Source organism: Ambystoma mexicanum, chromosome 9, assembly GCF_040938575.1.
Source record: "Ambystoma mexicanum isolate Mex_15411 chromosome 9, UKY_AmexF1_1, whole genome shotgun sequence".
Taxonomy (NCBI): domain Eukaryota; kingdom Metazoa; phylum Chordata; class Amphibia; order Caudata; family Ambystomatidae; genus Ambystoma; species Ambystoma mexicanum.
This window is the reverse complement of record NC_090931.1, coordinates 457,398,034-457,414,667: the sequence shown is the minus strand read 5'-3', so window position 1 is coordinate 457,414,667 and position 16,634 is coordinate 457,398,034. Positions and strand designations below refer to the sequence as shown.

Genomic DNA, 16,634 nt, shown 5'->3' with positions numbered 1-16,634 from the left:
TCTTTGTCAGTCATTCCTGCACACATTTGTGATCATTGCCTGGATTCTTAGTCCTGACCGGATATTCAATTTGGTTGTGCGCTTGTCAGCATTTTCGAGTCTAGGTGATGTTTCCTGATCTCCTCCTTTCTCCATGTTGTGTACTTGTATGAGTTATTGATCATTGTAATACTCGTTTTTAATCTGCAATGTTATTGTGGTAGATATTCTAGGTTAACAAGAAATGGGATTGATCCAGTATTTGGTACATTCGTTTTATTCACTTGCTGATTGGGTAGTTTGCCTTCTAAATGAGTGTACATGTCTTAGTGGTTAAGCACCGAATTAGCACCATTTTTATGTATGGGTCATATTCTCGAAATCTATTTGGGCCTCTTCACAAGGGTAAGGTATCCATTGTGACTCTAATGTGATAGGTGAGAGTCTGGTAAGATTACGACTTCTGCTAGGATTTGAGCTGCTACCTTGAGTTAAAAAAATGTAAAGTGACTATCTAGAAATATTTGATTAATTCTATAGCACTTTGTTATTGGCACATGCCTTTTCAGATAGTTATGTAGTTAATTTCACATTTTTTATGATGGTTACAGGTTCCTTGAACTAAAAGTTCGAATGGTGGCAATCTGTGACGGGAATGGTCCATAAAAAGCAGTACTGACATGCGCATGGATAATGCTAGGGCTAGTTGGAGACACTTGGCAGGTCAATTGTAGATCTTTTCAATTGGAAATCTCTTAGCTTGAAGCATTAATTATTTAATTTTTTGTAAAAGCCTTCTCTTATTTATATATTCTCGTTCTTTTAAGTAAGATGAACGACATGTCCTTTAAAACATTATATTTATCCCAAAACACCCATAAAAGTAGTTATTTGTTAAGCTACATGGACATTATTTTTGCCTACCATAATGTGTAATTTCAAAGAGCATTGTGGATATCCAGTTCCTTATCCCTGTGCATTTCTTTGCCCACTTTCAACTCACTAGCCGTATAATTTCTTCACAGGTCAGCGTTTGTTTGGGGAGACAATCCTGGGTCTGACACAAGGCTCCGTCTCCGACCTTCTAGCGCGCCCCAAGCCCTGGCACAAACTCAGCTTGAAAGGAAGGGAGCCCTTTGTCCGCATGCAGCTTTGGCTGAACGATCCAAATAATGTAGATAAGCTGATGGATATGAAACGAATGGAGAAAAAAGGTAACTGCTCACAAACCACTAATACTACATTATTTTTTACATTTATGAAACCTTCACACAAGTCTCTTTGAAGAGTATAGCTACTGCAAAGTAAAGGACATGTTTCGTTTTTTGCTGTATTTTAGTGTGTAAGAAGCAAAGGACATTGTATAATTCTGAGCTTTTCTTGAGCAAATGGACCCAAGGAGATCTATTGACCCACCCAAAGAGCATAAATGCTAGATATATTAAAACTCTGTCTTACTGGAGCACTACTTGAAGCAGCAATGGGGGCTTTCGTTTTGCAGAGTGCCATATTTACTGTGCTATAACTGGGCACAACACTGAAGTGATCTGTCCCAGGCAGGTAAAGGCATCCTGAGGGCTTTGTGGTCGAAAGTTCTCAACCAGTGGGAACCTGTAGTGCATAACGGGCATTAAGGTTCCTGTCTCCGTCTCCATGAGCACATTGTTTTGTTCTTTGCTGCTTTGTGTCAGCGTGTATTCTGGTCAGTGCTACCATTGCTCACTGCACAATCAGATCTCCCTCTTTGCGATAGGTTTGTTAATCAGTTCCAAGATTTATAAAATGAAATCCAGAGCACATTCGACCGAATTATAAAGATTGGGTGAAATAAATAAAATCTGGAATGCTTAGACCAAACAAAGTGTTAGATGCAAGGACAATTTAAAAAGAAAAATCCTCATTATCTCTAGACCAATAGGGCTAATAAAGATTAAAATCAAAAGGCATTTGCCAAAGCCCTTTCATTCGGAAAAACAGGGAGTTTGCAAATTACTGTAGATGTGTATTGCAACGGCTATGAAGAAAGCCTCTGCTGTGGTGAATTGACAGAGCAATGGGGCCTGTTGACGTGGGGAGAAGTGATTTTCTTGAAAATAGACCCTAGGGCCGTGGGGAGTAGCAAGGATTGAGGGGTGAGGCACGTACGAGTAAAGAGGATGCAAAGTGTGGTACAGCGCACTTAAAATCGGCTCAGAGGAATTTAATTATAGAAAACAAGAAGAGGAAGTTTGAAAGGTTACTGCAAATGGGGTAAATGTACTCTACAATTAGAGGTGAGTGAGAAATGGTTAAACGCCAATTGCAGACTGGGTTGCACTCTTCATATAAGATAGAATATAGAGGACACATTTTCAGCTAAAATATTCTTTCACTTAAAAAAAAGGTATACAACTGCAATGCATGCACATGCTTTACCTCTAACTTGTTCCTGTCTTTCTTTGTGCACAAGTTTTATGAATAAAACATACTTTGATAGGAATTCACAAGGGGTTTTCTGCTGGTGATAAATTCAAAGCACAGGCCTCAGAGGAATGAAGATTGTGGCGAAGGAACTCTGATTCTTTAAACTCATTTAAAAATGCATTATCTTCTACTCGGAACAGCCAACTATTGGAGTGGGTCACACATTTTCTGGATTCTGGAGGTGTGCAACCTACATTTTCAGGCCAAATGGACAATACTCCTCTTTGCACTTAAATGTAAAGGTTTTCGAATGCATGTAGCATCGCAGTGCCAAGTTCTGTGAAGTGTGGTTTGAAGACCATGCACCCTACAATGGGCGAAATGCAAAAATGAATCATGCATGTGTACGCTATTTATTTTCTGTGGCCAATTGTGAAAACTCTCAAAGTGTTAGGTTTGGTTTAAGGAACTCCTTTTGCTTGTCATCCTCTTAATTATTTGACAAATGGAAACTTTAAATAGAAAACTTCAGTAATCTAATGCACATATATGTTTAGTTTTGATGACGTGAGAATGTTCTATTCCTGATCACTGTTCTCCAGTTCAGGGCTGTGTCTAGAAAAACTATCTAATTTGCTTGTCACGGATGTGCCAGCACATGTTCGTTCTTCACACACATACATGGAAACATTCTACCACTTTAGGCAGACTTACTGTCAGTGTTCATTCAGCCATCACGTCCTCCTTCCTCCTTTGAGGCTGGACATCTTGAGAAACACTATTGCTTGGAAGGATTCTCTGAATTGCTTTATAATATCAATAAGTCGCAATCTTGAACTGGCTTCTAGAGTTAATACAGGATGCAGAGCAATCTGCACAAATCATGCCTAGCCATTTGGATCTAGCACAAATATGTTTGACATTGTGTCAACTTCACAACTGAGCAAAGCACTTTCCACTGAGCCCCACAAAGTAACTACTTTTGAAAAGCTTATGCCAAAATGGAAATTCAATGCAGGAGGCAGAATAGTACTTGTTCCTGTGTTCTTGTCGAGCCGCGAGCTACCGCGTGGACTAATGTACCTCCGTCCCCAAACACCAGTCAGAGAGAAGTGGGTTATCACTCGCTGACTGGTTATTGGGGCCACAGGTGGCTGGAACAGCATCACCAGGTCCCCAGGTAGCTGCAAAGGAAACAAAATTGGTTAGGAACAATGCAGTGGGTAAGTACAGGAATATAACGTTAGGAAGTTCACCTACCGATTGCAAGGCTGGAGACTGGCACTGAAGTGGGGGAGGTGTAGAGCTCCTGATGCACAGGAGAAGATAGCCCTACTCAATGTGGTGCAGTGTTGTGTACAGGTGGGGTCCAGCAACCAGTATGGTATGTCCAGTGGAAATAAGGCCCAAGGGGATTCCACCAGAAAGGCAACGTGAATATCCAGAGAGTTACAAGAGCAAAAAAAGTTCAGTTCGAAGCACCGAAAGGGGAATCCAAAGGCAGTTCAGTGTACAAATCCGAGGTCAAAGCACAAGTAATCCAAAGGGACATAACAACGTAGGCAAGTTCAGGGAATTTCAAAAGCAATCCAAAGTAACGTAGCCAAGGTCGGGTATCAGGAGGTCAGACGAAGGAAAGCAACAAGGAATGCTAAACGCCGGCTAGGAACACAGCTGAGAAGCAGTGGGCGCCATGCCGAGCGTTCATTTATGCTTGTTGCTATGGGAACTAACCATGCAACCTCTTGCATGTCACGTGATCGGAGGCAAGCGTTCTTCGTGTCTCGCTCAGTCGCCAAGGCAACTGCCAACGAGGACGCAGCCGGAAACGCCAGCAACGCGACCTCCGCAAGACACCAGCGCCCCAACCATGGCAAAGAACAGGAGAGAAGGACAGCGTCAGTTTGTCAAGTCCCCGTAACGAGGACAAGGCTGTTACAGGGCGAGCACGGCATGTAAGCAGGCTCTGTTGGGGAGTAGATGGATGCGTGACAGAACAACCCCTGCCCCCAAAGGCCCACAACCTCATCGGCAAGAAGGATGTTCTCTATAAAAACGAGCGACCAGAACCGGGCCGTGGATATTGCTAGCAGGTTCCCAGGAACATTCCTCAGGGCAGAAACCCACACAAACGACCGGGTACTGGAGCTGGCCCCTACTCATACGGGAATCGAGGATGGCATGCACCTCGTATTCATCAGGTGAACTTTGCAGTAGAGGCGTGGGAGGTAGCACAATTCTTGTGGAGAGAGGACATGGCTTTAGGAGGGATGTGTGAAAAATGGGGTGTGTACGCCAGGTTACAGGCAAGGCAAGACGGTAAGAGGCTGCATTGATAAACTTGGTGATTTTGTAAGGTCCTTCAAAACGAGGAAGCAATTTCCAGCACCCGGGAATGTTGAGATGTTTGGAGGATAGCCACACCCTGTCATTGACTGCATAAAGCAGAGTCGGATGCTGCCTCTTGTCCGCCGAGCGACACATAGCGGTCTGAGCTTCCTGGAGATGGGCAAGGGTTTGGTCATGTACCAAAGCAAGGTCCCTGAGGCAGGCATCGGCTGCAGTTGTGGGTGAGAAGGGTAAGCCTGGAAACGGTAAAACTAGGGTTGCTGCCCGTACAGGGAGTAAAACTGTGAGAAACCAGTGGAGGAGTGTGGTGCATTATTGTACGCAAATTCTGCAACATGAAGGACCGGATACCAGTAGTTCTGGTACTGTAAGCATAGACTTCGTAAGTACTGCTCAAGTGTCTGGTTAGCACGTTCCGTCTGGCTGTCAGTTTCAGGATGATAGGAAGACGAAAACCTAGTGTCAATACCTAGTAGTGCTCTGAGAACCCTCCAAAATCTAGAAGTGACCTGGTAACTTCGATCTGTTACCAGAGTGGAAGGGAGACCAAAGAGACAAAAAACATTGCGAAAGAAAAGGTTGGCCAGGACAGGGGCTGACGGAATGCCAGTTCATGGGACAAAGCGTGCCATTTTGGTAAAGCGGTCTACCACCACCCAAATGGAGTTGAAGCCCTGGACCCTAGGAAGATCAGATCCATCGTAACCATCTGCCATGGTTTCTGTGGAAGTAGCATGGGTTGGAGCAAGCCTAGTGGTTTACCTTTTACGGTTTTTGAATTGAGCGCAGATGGAACAGTTGACTACATAATCCACGACATCTCAACGCATGGTCGGCCACCAGCACCAACGCTAGAGGCGGGCAAGAGTGCGTTGTTGACCAGTATGTCCATTGATGGCTGCATCATGGGACCATTCTAAGGCTTGTAGTCGGGTATTGTGGTTGGTTAAGAACAGCCTGTCCTGAACAAAGGGAAGACCTTTGTGAAAAATGGGGTTCTAGTCTTGTAACTGTTTGGGATTTTGGGATACCCACTGCCCAATATCGGAGCGCAGGGGAGCAGGAGGGACACACAAAGTGTGACTTGTCCAGGAGGGTGTCGGGAAAGACAGGAAGTGCGTCCCCCCACCAGACGTGATAGGGCATAAGCTTAGCCGTGGACCAAACCTGGACGGTGCCGGATGGTGAAATCGGATGCCGAGAAAAACAGATGACGGCTGTTGATGCACTTCATGGTGGCCAGGTCCTGGATGTAACGATGGTCCGAAAATACCTTTTATGGGCCATTTGGCCCAGAGCAAATGGTGTCTCCAGACTTGTAAGGCATCTTTCACAGGCAGTGGTTTATTTTCGGTGACCGTGTAGTGTGCCTCAGTCGGCGAGAACTTGCGGGAATGATGGGCAACTGGGTGTAGCAGCCCGGTGGTTGGGCAGGCTTGGGAGAGGATTGCCCCTAAGGCATAGGACGAGGCATCAACCTATACTACAAACGGTAAATCTGTGTTAGGGTGCTGCAGGATTGGAGCGGTCATAAACGCCACCTTCAGGGTATCAACAGCTTCCTGGTGATGTATGGTTCAAACGTAAGTAACTTTCGTTCTGGTAAGGTTGGTTGGAGGGAAAACAATGGCAGAGAAATTACAAGTTACTCACCGTAGTGACTAACATACTCTTAATCCATAGTCCCCTTTCCTCCATACTGTATGGACGTCCCTCGCTAGGGACGGGAGACGGAACCTTTTTCACCAGAAAAAAACGTCTTCCCCTTTAAATCTAGAGGCGCGCTGGGGTGTGGCCCTGGGAGCATGGGCTCCCCTGACTCCGCCTACCGGCGCCACTACTCAGTCCACCTTGAGGCGTCGACAATATTATAATTGCCTAAGTGACACCAGTTTTATTAGGGGGTAGGATGGTGGGACATATGGAGGAAAGGGGACTATGACTAAGAGTATGTTAGTCACTACGGTGAATAACTTGTAATTACTCTTGCATCCTGTCACCTTTCCTCCATATTGTATGGGCGATTACAACTGAATGTAGCTCCAGGGTAGAGAGGTGACCCTCCTTAAGAAAACAAGTTCTTTAATGCTGCCTGCCAGAATGCCACGTTGGACCTGGAGCTGGCATCACAACAGTAGTGCTTGCAAAGAGCAGAGGGGGTGGCATCAGTGGCCGCCCTGCTGATGACCTGCCACGGTACGCGTCTCTGGCGGAGGACCCTTGGCTCGGAATGTGTGGGCATGCATGTTTGCCGGAAGCGGCTTGCGTTGCCCCTCCTAGGCCTCCTTCAGGAGGCCACCATCCACCTTACTATGGAGGCCTCTGAAGCCTGATATCCTGGCCCTGACCCTCCAAGGGTTATAAACAGAGCCTCAGACTTGTGGAAGTCCAGATAGAACGTTGGCGCTCGTCTAGCATGAAGACAGTGCAGAACCGTCTGAGCACCCTGGGGTCAGCAGAGAAAATGGGAAGTACTTTCTCCTCATGTAGATGGAAGGCAGAGACTACCCCAGGTACGTACGTACGTACGCGGGATGCATTCTGAGGACCACTCGGTCCTGTGAAATGTAGTGTATGGCTAGGGTGCCATCGGAGCTTTGATTTCGCTTACACAGTGGGCAGACGTAAGGCCCACCAAGAGGGCTGTCTTAATGGTGCCTAGCCTGATGTCCGCGGACGTCATTGACCCAAAGGGTTTATGCGCCAAGGTGACCAATATTATGCGGAGGTCCCACACAAGGTGTGGCGTAGAGACCGTCCAATGTCTTAACCACCGGATTGGAGGATAAGAAAAAAAACGTCCTCCCTGGTTGCTGCCAGATAGGCTTTGAGGGTGAGCCAGATGGCCATCCACTCGAGCCAGTCGATGAGGGCCACCTGCTACTGACAGAACCCTCTCAGTGGGCCCTGTGGCTGTCCAAGGTTGCTTCCCATCCCGCTAGGGATGAGTCCGTGGGGATGGTAACCTGCAGAGCTGGCTGATGAAGGGGCCTGCCTATCCGTAAATTGCTGTCTGTGCTCCACCAGACTAGGTTTTGACAGAGATGCAGTGGAATGCTGACCGGCTCCCCCTGGGAAACCTTCTCCGGATTCCAGGAGACTGCGCAGAATAACTGCAATTTAGGTGTTGGTACCACCAATCCAAGGTCACTGTTCTGCTGAGAAAATGCCCCCAGGGCCTCTGATTGCTGTGATCTGATCCTCTGAGGGGAATATTCTGTTGGGTGTCTTGGGGATCAATCGGTGTTAGATGGGCAACTGCAACAAGAGCCTGGCAAGGGGAGTGAGGAACGTCACCTAGGGTTAGGCAGTGCTCCTGGCAAAAAAAGAGATTCAAAGGAGATGTGGCCCTGGGTCCAATCAATCAGTAGGTTTTGTTCCCTCAGCCACGGGATACCCAGGATGATGCCCAACTGGAGAGTAGTGATCAGATCGAACAAAACCTTTTCCTCATGTGGGTCTTGAATGATGAGCGTAAGAGGCAAGGTTTGTTGTTTGATAGGCCCTAAAATCAGAAGAGCCTTCTACGGCCTGTACAGGTTCTGGTCTGCTCTAGTTTTGCTGGGGTAAGCTCAGGGAAGTGGCTAAGGCAATGTCGATGTAGTTGCCCGTAGCACCAGAATCAATAACTATACTGACGATGTGCCATGTGTCATAGGAGGGCAAGAGAAGGGCCTGGAGTACCAATGGAGCCGTTGAGTCAGTGGTACGTGTAGGAACCGAGGGCAGCCATTCCAGGCTCATCTGTGCCCCCTTTTCTAGGGATGAGCCTTCTGAAAACCTGTGGGTCTTTTAGGCCGCTTGTGACATTCCTTCACAAAATGACCATTCTGCCCAGAGTAAAACCAGGCATTTGACAGTCGGCGCCATTCCCTTTCGGTGGGAGTCCAAAGGCCACGTACGCCCCCTATCTGCATGGGCTCCCCTGAAGAGTCACTGGACGGGGAACCAACTGAAAAAGGTAGAAAAGGGGATCTACAGGTCTCGGTCTTGCGCTCCGCTCTACAGGCATCTACTCGAAGGGCCAAGTCCATTAGTTCTGGGTATTGAACGGGTAACGTGGGAACGACAGCTAAGGTGTGCTTCATAGAGTCACTAAGGCCTCTGTAAAACACCACTGCCTTCTTATTTTCGGGCCAGGTGGTCTCGACTGACAATTGATTGAATCTGGTGATGTATTCTATTAGAATGGTTCAAAAAAGGTAGCAGGCGCTCCTCTCCAGAAAGGACATGGCATGATAACCTGTTCTGAGATGAGTTTACAGCACACGCTTTTTGCTCATTGTACCTTCCACAGATGGGAAATATCCATTTGCATATCAGTCTTCGTCCAGCCCACATGGGCAGTCCAGCACCGAAATGCTATGGCAATTCCTCTCTGAACAAGAGTACCAACAGCAACCCCATACACGTGTTTCAGCCTTGTTGGGCCTCATCAGTGAGGTGAAGCTGTGCCTCTCTGAGCACAGTGAGCAGGCAGTCCATGTCTGGTTGCCCCCAGGTAACTCGGGGTGACCAACCCCAAGTTCCTTGCCAATATTTCAAAAAAGGTAGCAGGCGCTCCTCTCCAGAAAGAACATGGCATGATAACCTGTTCTGAGATGAGTTTGCAGCACACGCTTTTTGCTCACTGTACCTTTCACAGATGGGAAATATTCATTTGCATATCAGTCTTTGTCCCGCCCACATGGGCAGTCCAGCACCTTGCCTTGAATGGCCTTGCCTTGAACTAGACCCAGCAGCTCGTGGTCCCTGGTTTGCGCTTTGTAGCGTGTATCAAACACTCTGGTCATTTCAGCCACTAATTGGTCGAAGTCATAGAGAACAGGATCATTACTTTCCAGTAGTGGGTTGGCCCATGCGGCCGCTATACCGCTTAAATGCGAGAGAGTGAAAGCAGCCTTGGTGGTTTAATTGGGGAACGCCTGAGGTTGGCACAAGAAGTGTAATTTACATTGGTTCAGGAAGGTACAGAACTTTTGTGGGTCGCCCTGACATTTCTGTGGTGCAGCCAGAGGAAATGGGGTAGGGACATAAACAGGATTTTTGGGCGGAACATTGCGTGGTGGAGCAGCTTGGACGGGTGGGTCCCCAAACTCCAGATCTAAAGGAAGGGCATGGCGTTCCCTTTGTATTGCGTCAAGGCGTTGGTGTATTGCTCTAGTGGCGGTGGACATGTCCGCCCGCAGTACCGTGATGGCCTGTACCAGAGCAGCTACCGGATCTCCAGTGGCTGTTTCTATAGTCCAAGTGGTAAAAAACGGCTTCTCAGTCTCTCAAGACATGGGCTACCGGCTGGACTATTGTACCTCCGTTCCCAAGCACCAGTCACTCGCTGACTGGTTGAGGCCACAGGTGGCTGCAAAGGAAACAAAACTGGTTAGGAACAATACAATGGGTAAGTACAGGTATGCAACATTAGGAAGTTCACCTACCGTTTGGGAGGCTGGAGACTGGCACACAAGTAGGGAAGGGTGTAGAGCTGATGCACAGGAGAAGATACCCCTACTCGATGTGGTTGTCACGCTCACCTGATTCCCTCGGAGGCGCAGGTCTGGCTTCGAGTGCTGATGCTTCTTCTATGGTGAAGCGCAGGACTCTGAAGATGGACTCACTGGCTCGCAGGAATATTCCCCTGTGCGTGAAAAGGGAGTATTACCTACTGACGGAATAATGCTCAAGCCTCCCACTCCCTTCCAACCCTCCACGATACCCTTCCTCAATTCCCCTGCTCCTGATGCAGGGGCGCGTTGAAACCCAGTTACTTCACTGGATTGAGGTTTGATGGGAGTTCAAATAAGCTTGACTATTCAGGTAAGGCGCTGTAAGAGTTCTGTAGCTAGTTCAAAAGTTCAAGCTTAATAATAATGTTCATTGTCTTATTGCAGCAAGCGCTAACGCTTATGTCTTTTTCCCCTTAGGGGCCGGGGTTCGGAATGCCGGAGATATGGCGCCGATCCGAAGTGAAACGTGCAGTTCCAGTAAATGACAGGTAAATTCTGGATGAGCGTTCGGGTAATGTCTTTGCATTCGCTCATTCAATGTCTTTGTCTTTTTTCCCCATAGGGGCCGGGGTCCGGAATGCCAGGAAGCGGCAGGACCCGAAATGAAATGGGAATGCCCCAACAGGTAAGTCTTAGAAGGAAATTGAGCTTTTCCTATTCCCTTCCTTCTCTCACCTTGTGTTCTTGTCTTTTTCTCTCTAGGCTCTGGGAAGTGGCTGCGGATCCGGATGATCGCTGCTGAAGATGGCGGTGCCCAGGAAAGGTGAGTGAAATGCAGCGATCGAAGCGAAATGCTTTTAAAATGATGTCTTCCCTTTCAGGATCGTCGGTGTGAAGTCTCCGTGATGCAGCTTTAGCAGGTAAGGTCTTCTTTCTCTCCAATTCTCTCTTAGCAGGTGACCCAGGATGCTGACAGGCGTGGCTGAAGTCCAGATGCAGGAGCTGACACGGTGAGCGTCCAGCTGCGAGGAGCAGAACAACGCGAAGCGTGAGTTGCTGATCGGGCGTGGTTTAAATAGCCCTGGAAGAAGTTCCAGGTATGTATCCTTCCACCGATCAGGTATGTATCCTTCCCCGACCACACCCAGGGGAAAGTAGTTCCACAGATAAAGTAGTTCCATTCAGGCCTCAAGAGGGCCTGGATGTAGCAGCATGGTCTGCATCAGGTAAGTGCACCTTAAAACACTTGAACACATGACTAGCTTTATGAGCCTGGCACCTAAGGCGCCAGGACAGGGGTCCAACATGAGCCTGGCGCCTAAGGCGCCAGGACTGTGTCCAAAGGGCCCCAGCTTGGGCCCGCTGGCACTTCCCTGGGGGAAATTATGCCTGCCTCTGGGGTTGCTGGGTCGGACCTGGCTCCTTGGAGGTAGGCATCATGACAGTGGTGCTGTGTTGTGTACAGGTGGGGTCCAGCAACCATTATGGTATGTCCAGTGGCACTGATGCCCAAGGGGATTCCAGCAGAAAGATAACGTGAATATCCAGAGAGTTGCAAGAGCAAAAAATGTTCAGTTCGAGGCACTGAAAAGGGGAATCCAATGTCAGTCTAGTGTACAAATCCGAGGGCAAAGCACAAGTAATCCAAGGGGAGGTAACAACGTAGGCGAGGTCAAGGAATTCCAAAAGCAATCCAAAGTAACGTAGCCAAGGTCAGGTATCAGGAAGTCAGGCGAAGGATGAAAGCAACAAGGAACGCTAAACGCCGGCTGGGAACACAGCTGAGAATCAGTGGACGCCGCGCAGAGCGTTCATTTATGCCCGTTACTATGGTAACTGACCACGTGACCTCTTGTGTGTCAAGTGATCGGAGGCGAGCGTTCTTCGTGTCTTGCTCAGTCGCCAAGGCAACTGCCAACGAGGACCCGGCCGGAACCGCCAGCAACGCGACCTCCGCAAGAAGCCAGCACCCCCACCATGCTGGCGAACAGCCGCGAGGGAGGATGACCGTTTGTCAAGCCCCTGTAACGAGGACAAGGCTGGTACAGGGCGAGCACGGCGCATAAGCCAGCTCCGTTGTTGCGGGGGGTTGATGGATGTGTGACATTTCTCTCTAGTTTGTCCCGAGAATCTATACAGATAATGGATTTCTAAAGACTGTTAATGCTAAATATATGTAAAACATGGAAGCTAAATATCTATGATCTCTGCGTAGTTGTTGGAAAATAGGATTTTGAGAGAAATGCAGACACAGTGCACTTCAGGATCCCCGCCTACTCACATTTTTTAACAGATGGTCCTTCATCAGTTCTGTGGAAATGGAGGCACTTGCATATAGCAAACACGCTTTTTTTCTGGAAGTATTGAGCATTACCACAGCAAAGCAAATTAGACTGACAAAACGGAACACATCAGAGGCTTGACTGCAGGATGAGAAAGTGTGCTCGCCCTCGGTGTCACCACATATCCAGAACCTTTGCAGGGTGACATCCCCACAAGAGGAACCAAGCAGTTCTGAGTAACTCGCAGTAGCACAAGGTGATGCAAAGCAGGTGCTACAAAGCAGCTTTTAACATGTTTCATAAAAGTCATGAACTATTTTCACCTGGATGGTGCACCAGTATTGCGATCTAAGTCACAGATTAGACCTGCTAACTTTACATAAACTTCGAGGGGAGAAGGGGGAGACATTGTGCAAGCCTCCGGAAGAATCCAGTCTTTACCAAATAGCTGCAAGTGCTGAAACACCCCAGGTGACAGGGAGCTCTGAACAATTTGATGTTTTGCCCATCTTGTTTTTTGTTTAGCACAACAATGCCATTACATAGTTTTAAAGTAACTACAGAATACAATAAAGAGAAAGCCAAGTAACCCACAACAGTTGACAAAAACACAGCTGATCAACCTAATGAGAAATCATGAAAGTCCTGGATATAAATACATTTCATACAACCGTCAATGGTAATAAATGGTGTTGTTTTTTAATGGGGTTGGCAGTTAATGTCTCTAGAATATTGTGGGAGATAATACCACGATCACATAAGGTTTTACCATACCGCAATATCCTATTAAACCTCTCAATTTGTGGCATGGGATCCACACCTAACTGGACTGTTCTGTAATGTTTTGGAACATTAAACAGGCTTGTTGTATATGCAGGTGCAACACGGTGGAACAAATCCAAACGAAACTCAAAAAACCTGACTTGAATAGGGAAACTCTCGGGTAATGCAGCAGGGGGGTTTCTGATGCACAGACATTTATTTATAGTACTCTAAATCAAAGATAATGCAAGTAGCCCTATTGTCCACTGCGAGAGACTTATCAAGACGCTTATTAGAAATGTTGAATTGAAAAGCAGAGCAATACTGAACACAGTACAACACGTTTTTCAATGTTCCGTACTCAACAAAGGAAACATTTTGACAGTTATTCGAGGGTTCATAGGAAGACTTGCCACTGTCTGCACTTTTGGTTTGAAGGCAGATCCTTCTGAAAAATAACTTCATGCTTTCTCACATACTCTGTTGGTTTAGGCGATATCCCCAAACTATTTGGTCAGAGGAAAAACTGAGAACTTGAGCCAGTACAGCCCAAGAATATCTCTCGCGTGTCCCCATTATGACAAAGCCAGTTGGCCTGTATGCAATCCCAGTTAGCAACCAAGTTGACCACATCCACTTTGCTGCGCAGATCCATAAGATCTGAGTATCATTGACAATACAGTTGACCCAAGAGGCATCTAGATATTAAGTGGGGATTGCACTCAGGGTTACTCCAACAACATTAGAAATGGAGCAAAAAAAATAAGTAATTCTCCTAGCTGGATATGCAGACCACTGTCCTTTAAGAAATTACCAAATCCAGACCTGCCGTTGCGCTGCCCCAACATCATGCCTAATTGGTCCAGGAGAATACTGTGGTCATCAATGTTGAATGTGCTGACAAATGCAATAATACTAAGGCTGCAGTTGACTTCTATGCCTCACACAATAGTTTGTCCACACATCCATAATGGTGGTTTCAATCCCTCTAAAATGATGCAACCCAGATTGAGCATCCGAAAACAAGCGGTCTTTCTAGGTAATCTTGTAACTGCACCGTTACCTCTGATTCAATAAAGTTTGCTATGAATGGCAGGTTTGATATGGGCCTCTACTAACTGGTTCCTTCGGATAGAAGTTGTTTCTCCTCAACAGTCGTGGTGGCCCTGGCAAAGCCTGCGGAGGCTACCCCAGTGGAGATGACGCCCGGGCCTAGGGTTTCCCTGGCACCCAGGAGGGAAACGTCTTCAACAGATACCACCTCTGAGGATGAACTGGCTGGCGTCATAAAGATCCTGGACAAGAAGTTTGAGGAGGCCAGAGCCTATGGGAGGGATCCCGACGAGGCGGACGTAGAGAGAAATGGTGGGCCCGACGAGGAACCGCGGACCGTCAAGGAAGCGGAGGAACACGCACCCCATCCTTTGCTCCCGTCGCAACTGATGCCACAAGACAATTCGGGAGCAATCTTGATAGCGTTGCAGACCCTGTATACGGAGATAAGGACGAGGTTGCCCTTACCACCAGCGGACGATCTAGCAGCGCCTGGACCGTCGAGGAGCCCGACGAACAAGTGGAGGCGAGTCCATCCTACACCGCCCTTTCAGCTCTCACCCCATCCCCTCCTCCGAGGTACGAGGCGGCGACGATGGGGACGGACGACGACGGTGGTGACGACGGGACAGATCTCCCATCACCTCGTGCCCGGGCCTCAACCACTCCCCCCTCCCCTCCCCCGACGTAAGTGGCTCCTTTCACGCCATGATTGGCAGGGCATCAGAGCTTTTCCGGCTATGCCCCGAAGAGTAGAAAGAAGGGTTCCTCTACCAACGACGGGAGGCCAAGAGGAAGACTGTCCTCTCAGTCCCCTTACTGGACGACATCTGGTACGAAGGACTGTCCCTTCTGAAGAACCCGTCCACGGCCCTGGCGAAGAGGGACCGGTACGAGAAGGCTGTAACAAGACAGGTGGACATTGTCATCATCGCCAAGGAGGCCAAGGTGGCAAGGCCTCGGGGAAACAAGACTGAACCGGCCGTGACATCGGGCCCCCACCCGAGCACCCCGGTGGGAGGCCAGCTGGCGAAGTTTGTCCGCGTGTAGGAGTCCATCTCCACCGACCGTTGTTTGCTGGACGCCCTGGCCAACAGGCACTCCCTGGAATTCCAAAGAAAGTGTCCATGTTTCCCACCTGTGGCCAGGAAAGAAAACCACGTGGCACTGCTGCTTCTGGAGGTACGAGCAAGGCTGAGAAAGGGCGCGATAGAACTTGTCCCAAAGAGGTTCCGGAGTATACTCGCGGTACTTCCTTGTCCGAGAAAAGACCGGTGGCTGGCGGCCCATCTTAGACCTTTGCCGCCTCAACAAATACATCAAGTCCCAGAAGTTCCGGATGTTCACCCTTCAGCACGTGCTGGGACAATTGGAGGAAGGCGACTTCCTGTCGTCACTGGACATGGAGGACGCTTACTTCCACATCCCCATACGAAAAGGACATTGAAAGTTCCTACTGTTCGTGGTCCAAGGGTGACACTACCAGGTCAAGGCCCTGCCCTTCGGGTTGAAGTCAGCGCCAAGGGTCTTCACCAATTGCCTGGCACAGGTGGCGGCACGGCTGCACCTGCAGGGGATCCGCTTGTACCCCTATCTGGACGATTGACTCATCCGAGCAAAGTCAAGAGAACTTGCAGTCTATCACACAGCAAAGACCGTCCGGCTGCTCATGGAACTGAGATTCTCGATCAACTTCGCAAAGTCCCACTTGCTACCGTCGTAGGATGCCCTGTTCCTGGGGCCAGACTCGGCACGGTTGGCTTCACCGTCAGAGGAGAGGACGAAAGCCATCCTGGGCAAGGTACAACGGCTGTTGACCATGGAAGTAGCCAGGGTGAGGTCCATCAAGTCCCTGCTCGGCATGATGTCATCATGCATCTACCTCGTGCGTCTATGCAGGTTGCGGATGCGACCACTGCAGGAGTTGCTCCACGCCCGTTGGAAGCAAGCGGCGGGCAGCTTCGAAGACAAGATCTCCCTCAACAAGACTTTCCGCCAAACGATCCGATGGTGGAACAACCGTGCGCATCTAGCTGCGGGCACGGACTTCCAGACCCCGGCACATCAGGAAACAGTGACGACGGACGCCTCCCTGGAAGGATGGGGATACACACCAGAGATCTCCACGCACGAGGTCTTCGGCTCCCGGAGGAGAGGTCGCTACAAATCAACGTCCTGTAGCTCCGAGCCGTGTTCTTAGCCCTCAGGTTGTTCCTCCCGTCCCTCAAGGGCAAGGTGGTGGGGGTCTTCCCCGACAACACCACCACAATGTTCTACGTTCCTGGTACCCTTCCATCTGGCAGGAATAAAGAGCACCATCGCCGATTCACTCAGCAGGGAGCTGCGCTCTTGCCACGAGTGG

The 16,634-nt window shown here is 48.7% G+C and overlaps 1 protein-coding gene across 4 annotated transcripts in view; it reads left to right on the top strand.

Annotated features, from left to right (window-relative positions):
- CUX1 (cut like homeobox 1) overlaps positions 1-16,634 on the top strand; it is a 2,307,153-nt gene that overhangs the window by 1,576,795 nt on the left and 713,724 nt on the right. For 2 of the 4 annotated variants that reach the window (XM_069614986.1, XM_069614987.1), the window contains one exon: positions 1,005-1,193. The exons of the other annotated variants lie outside the window; for them this stretch is intronic. In XM_069614986.1, coding sequence (XP_069471087.1) covers positions 1,005-1,193 — 189 coding nt within the window. The remainder of the gene's footprint in view (positions 1-1,004; positions 1,194-16,634) is intronic. 4 annotated transcript variants of the gene reach the window in all.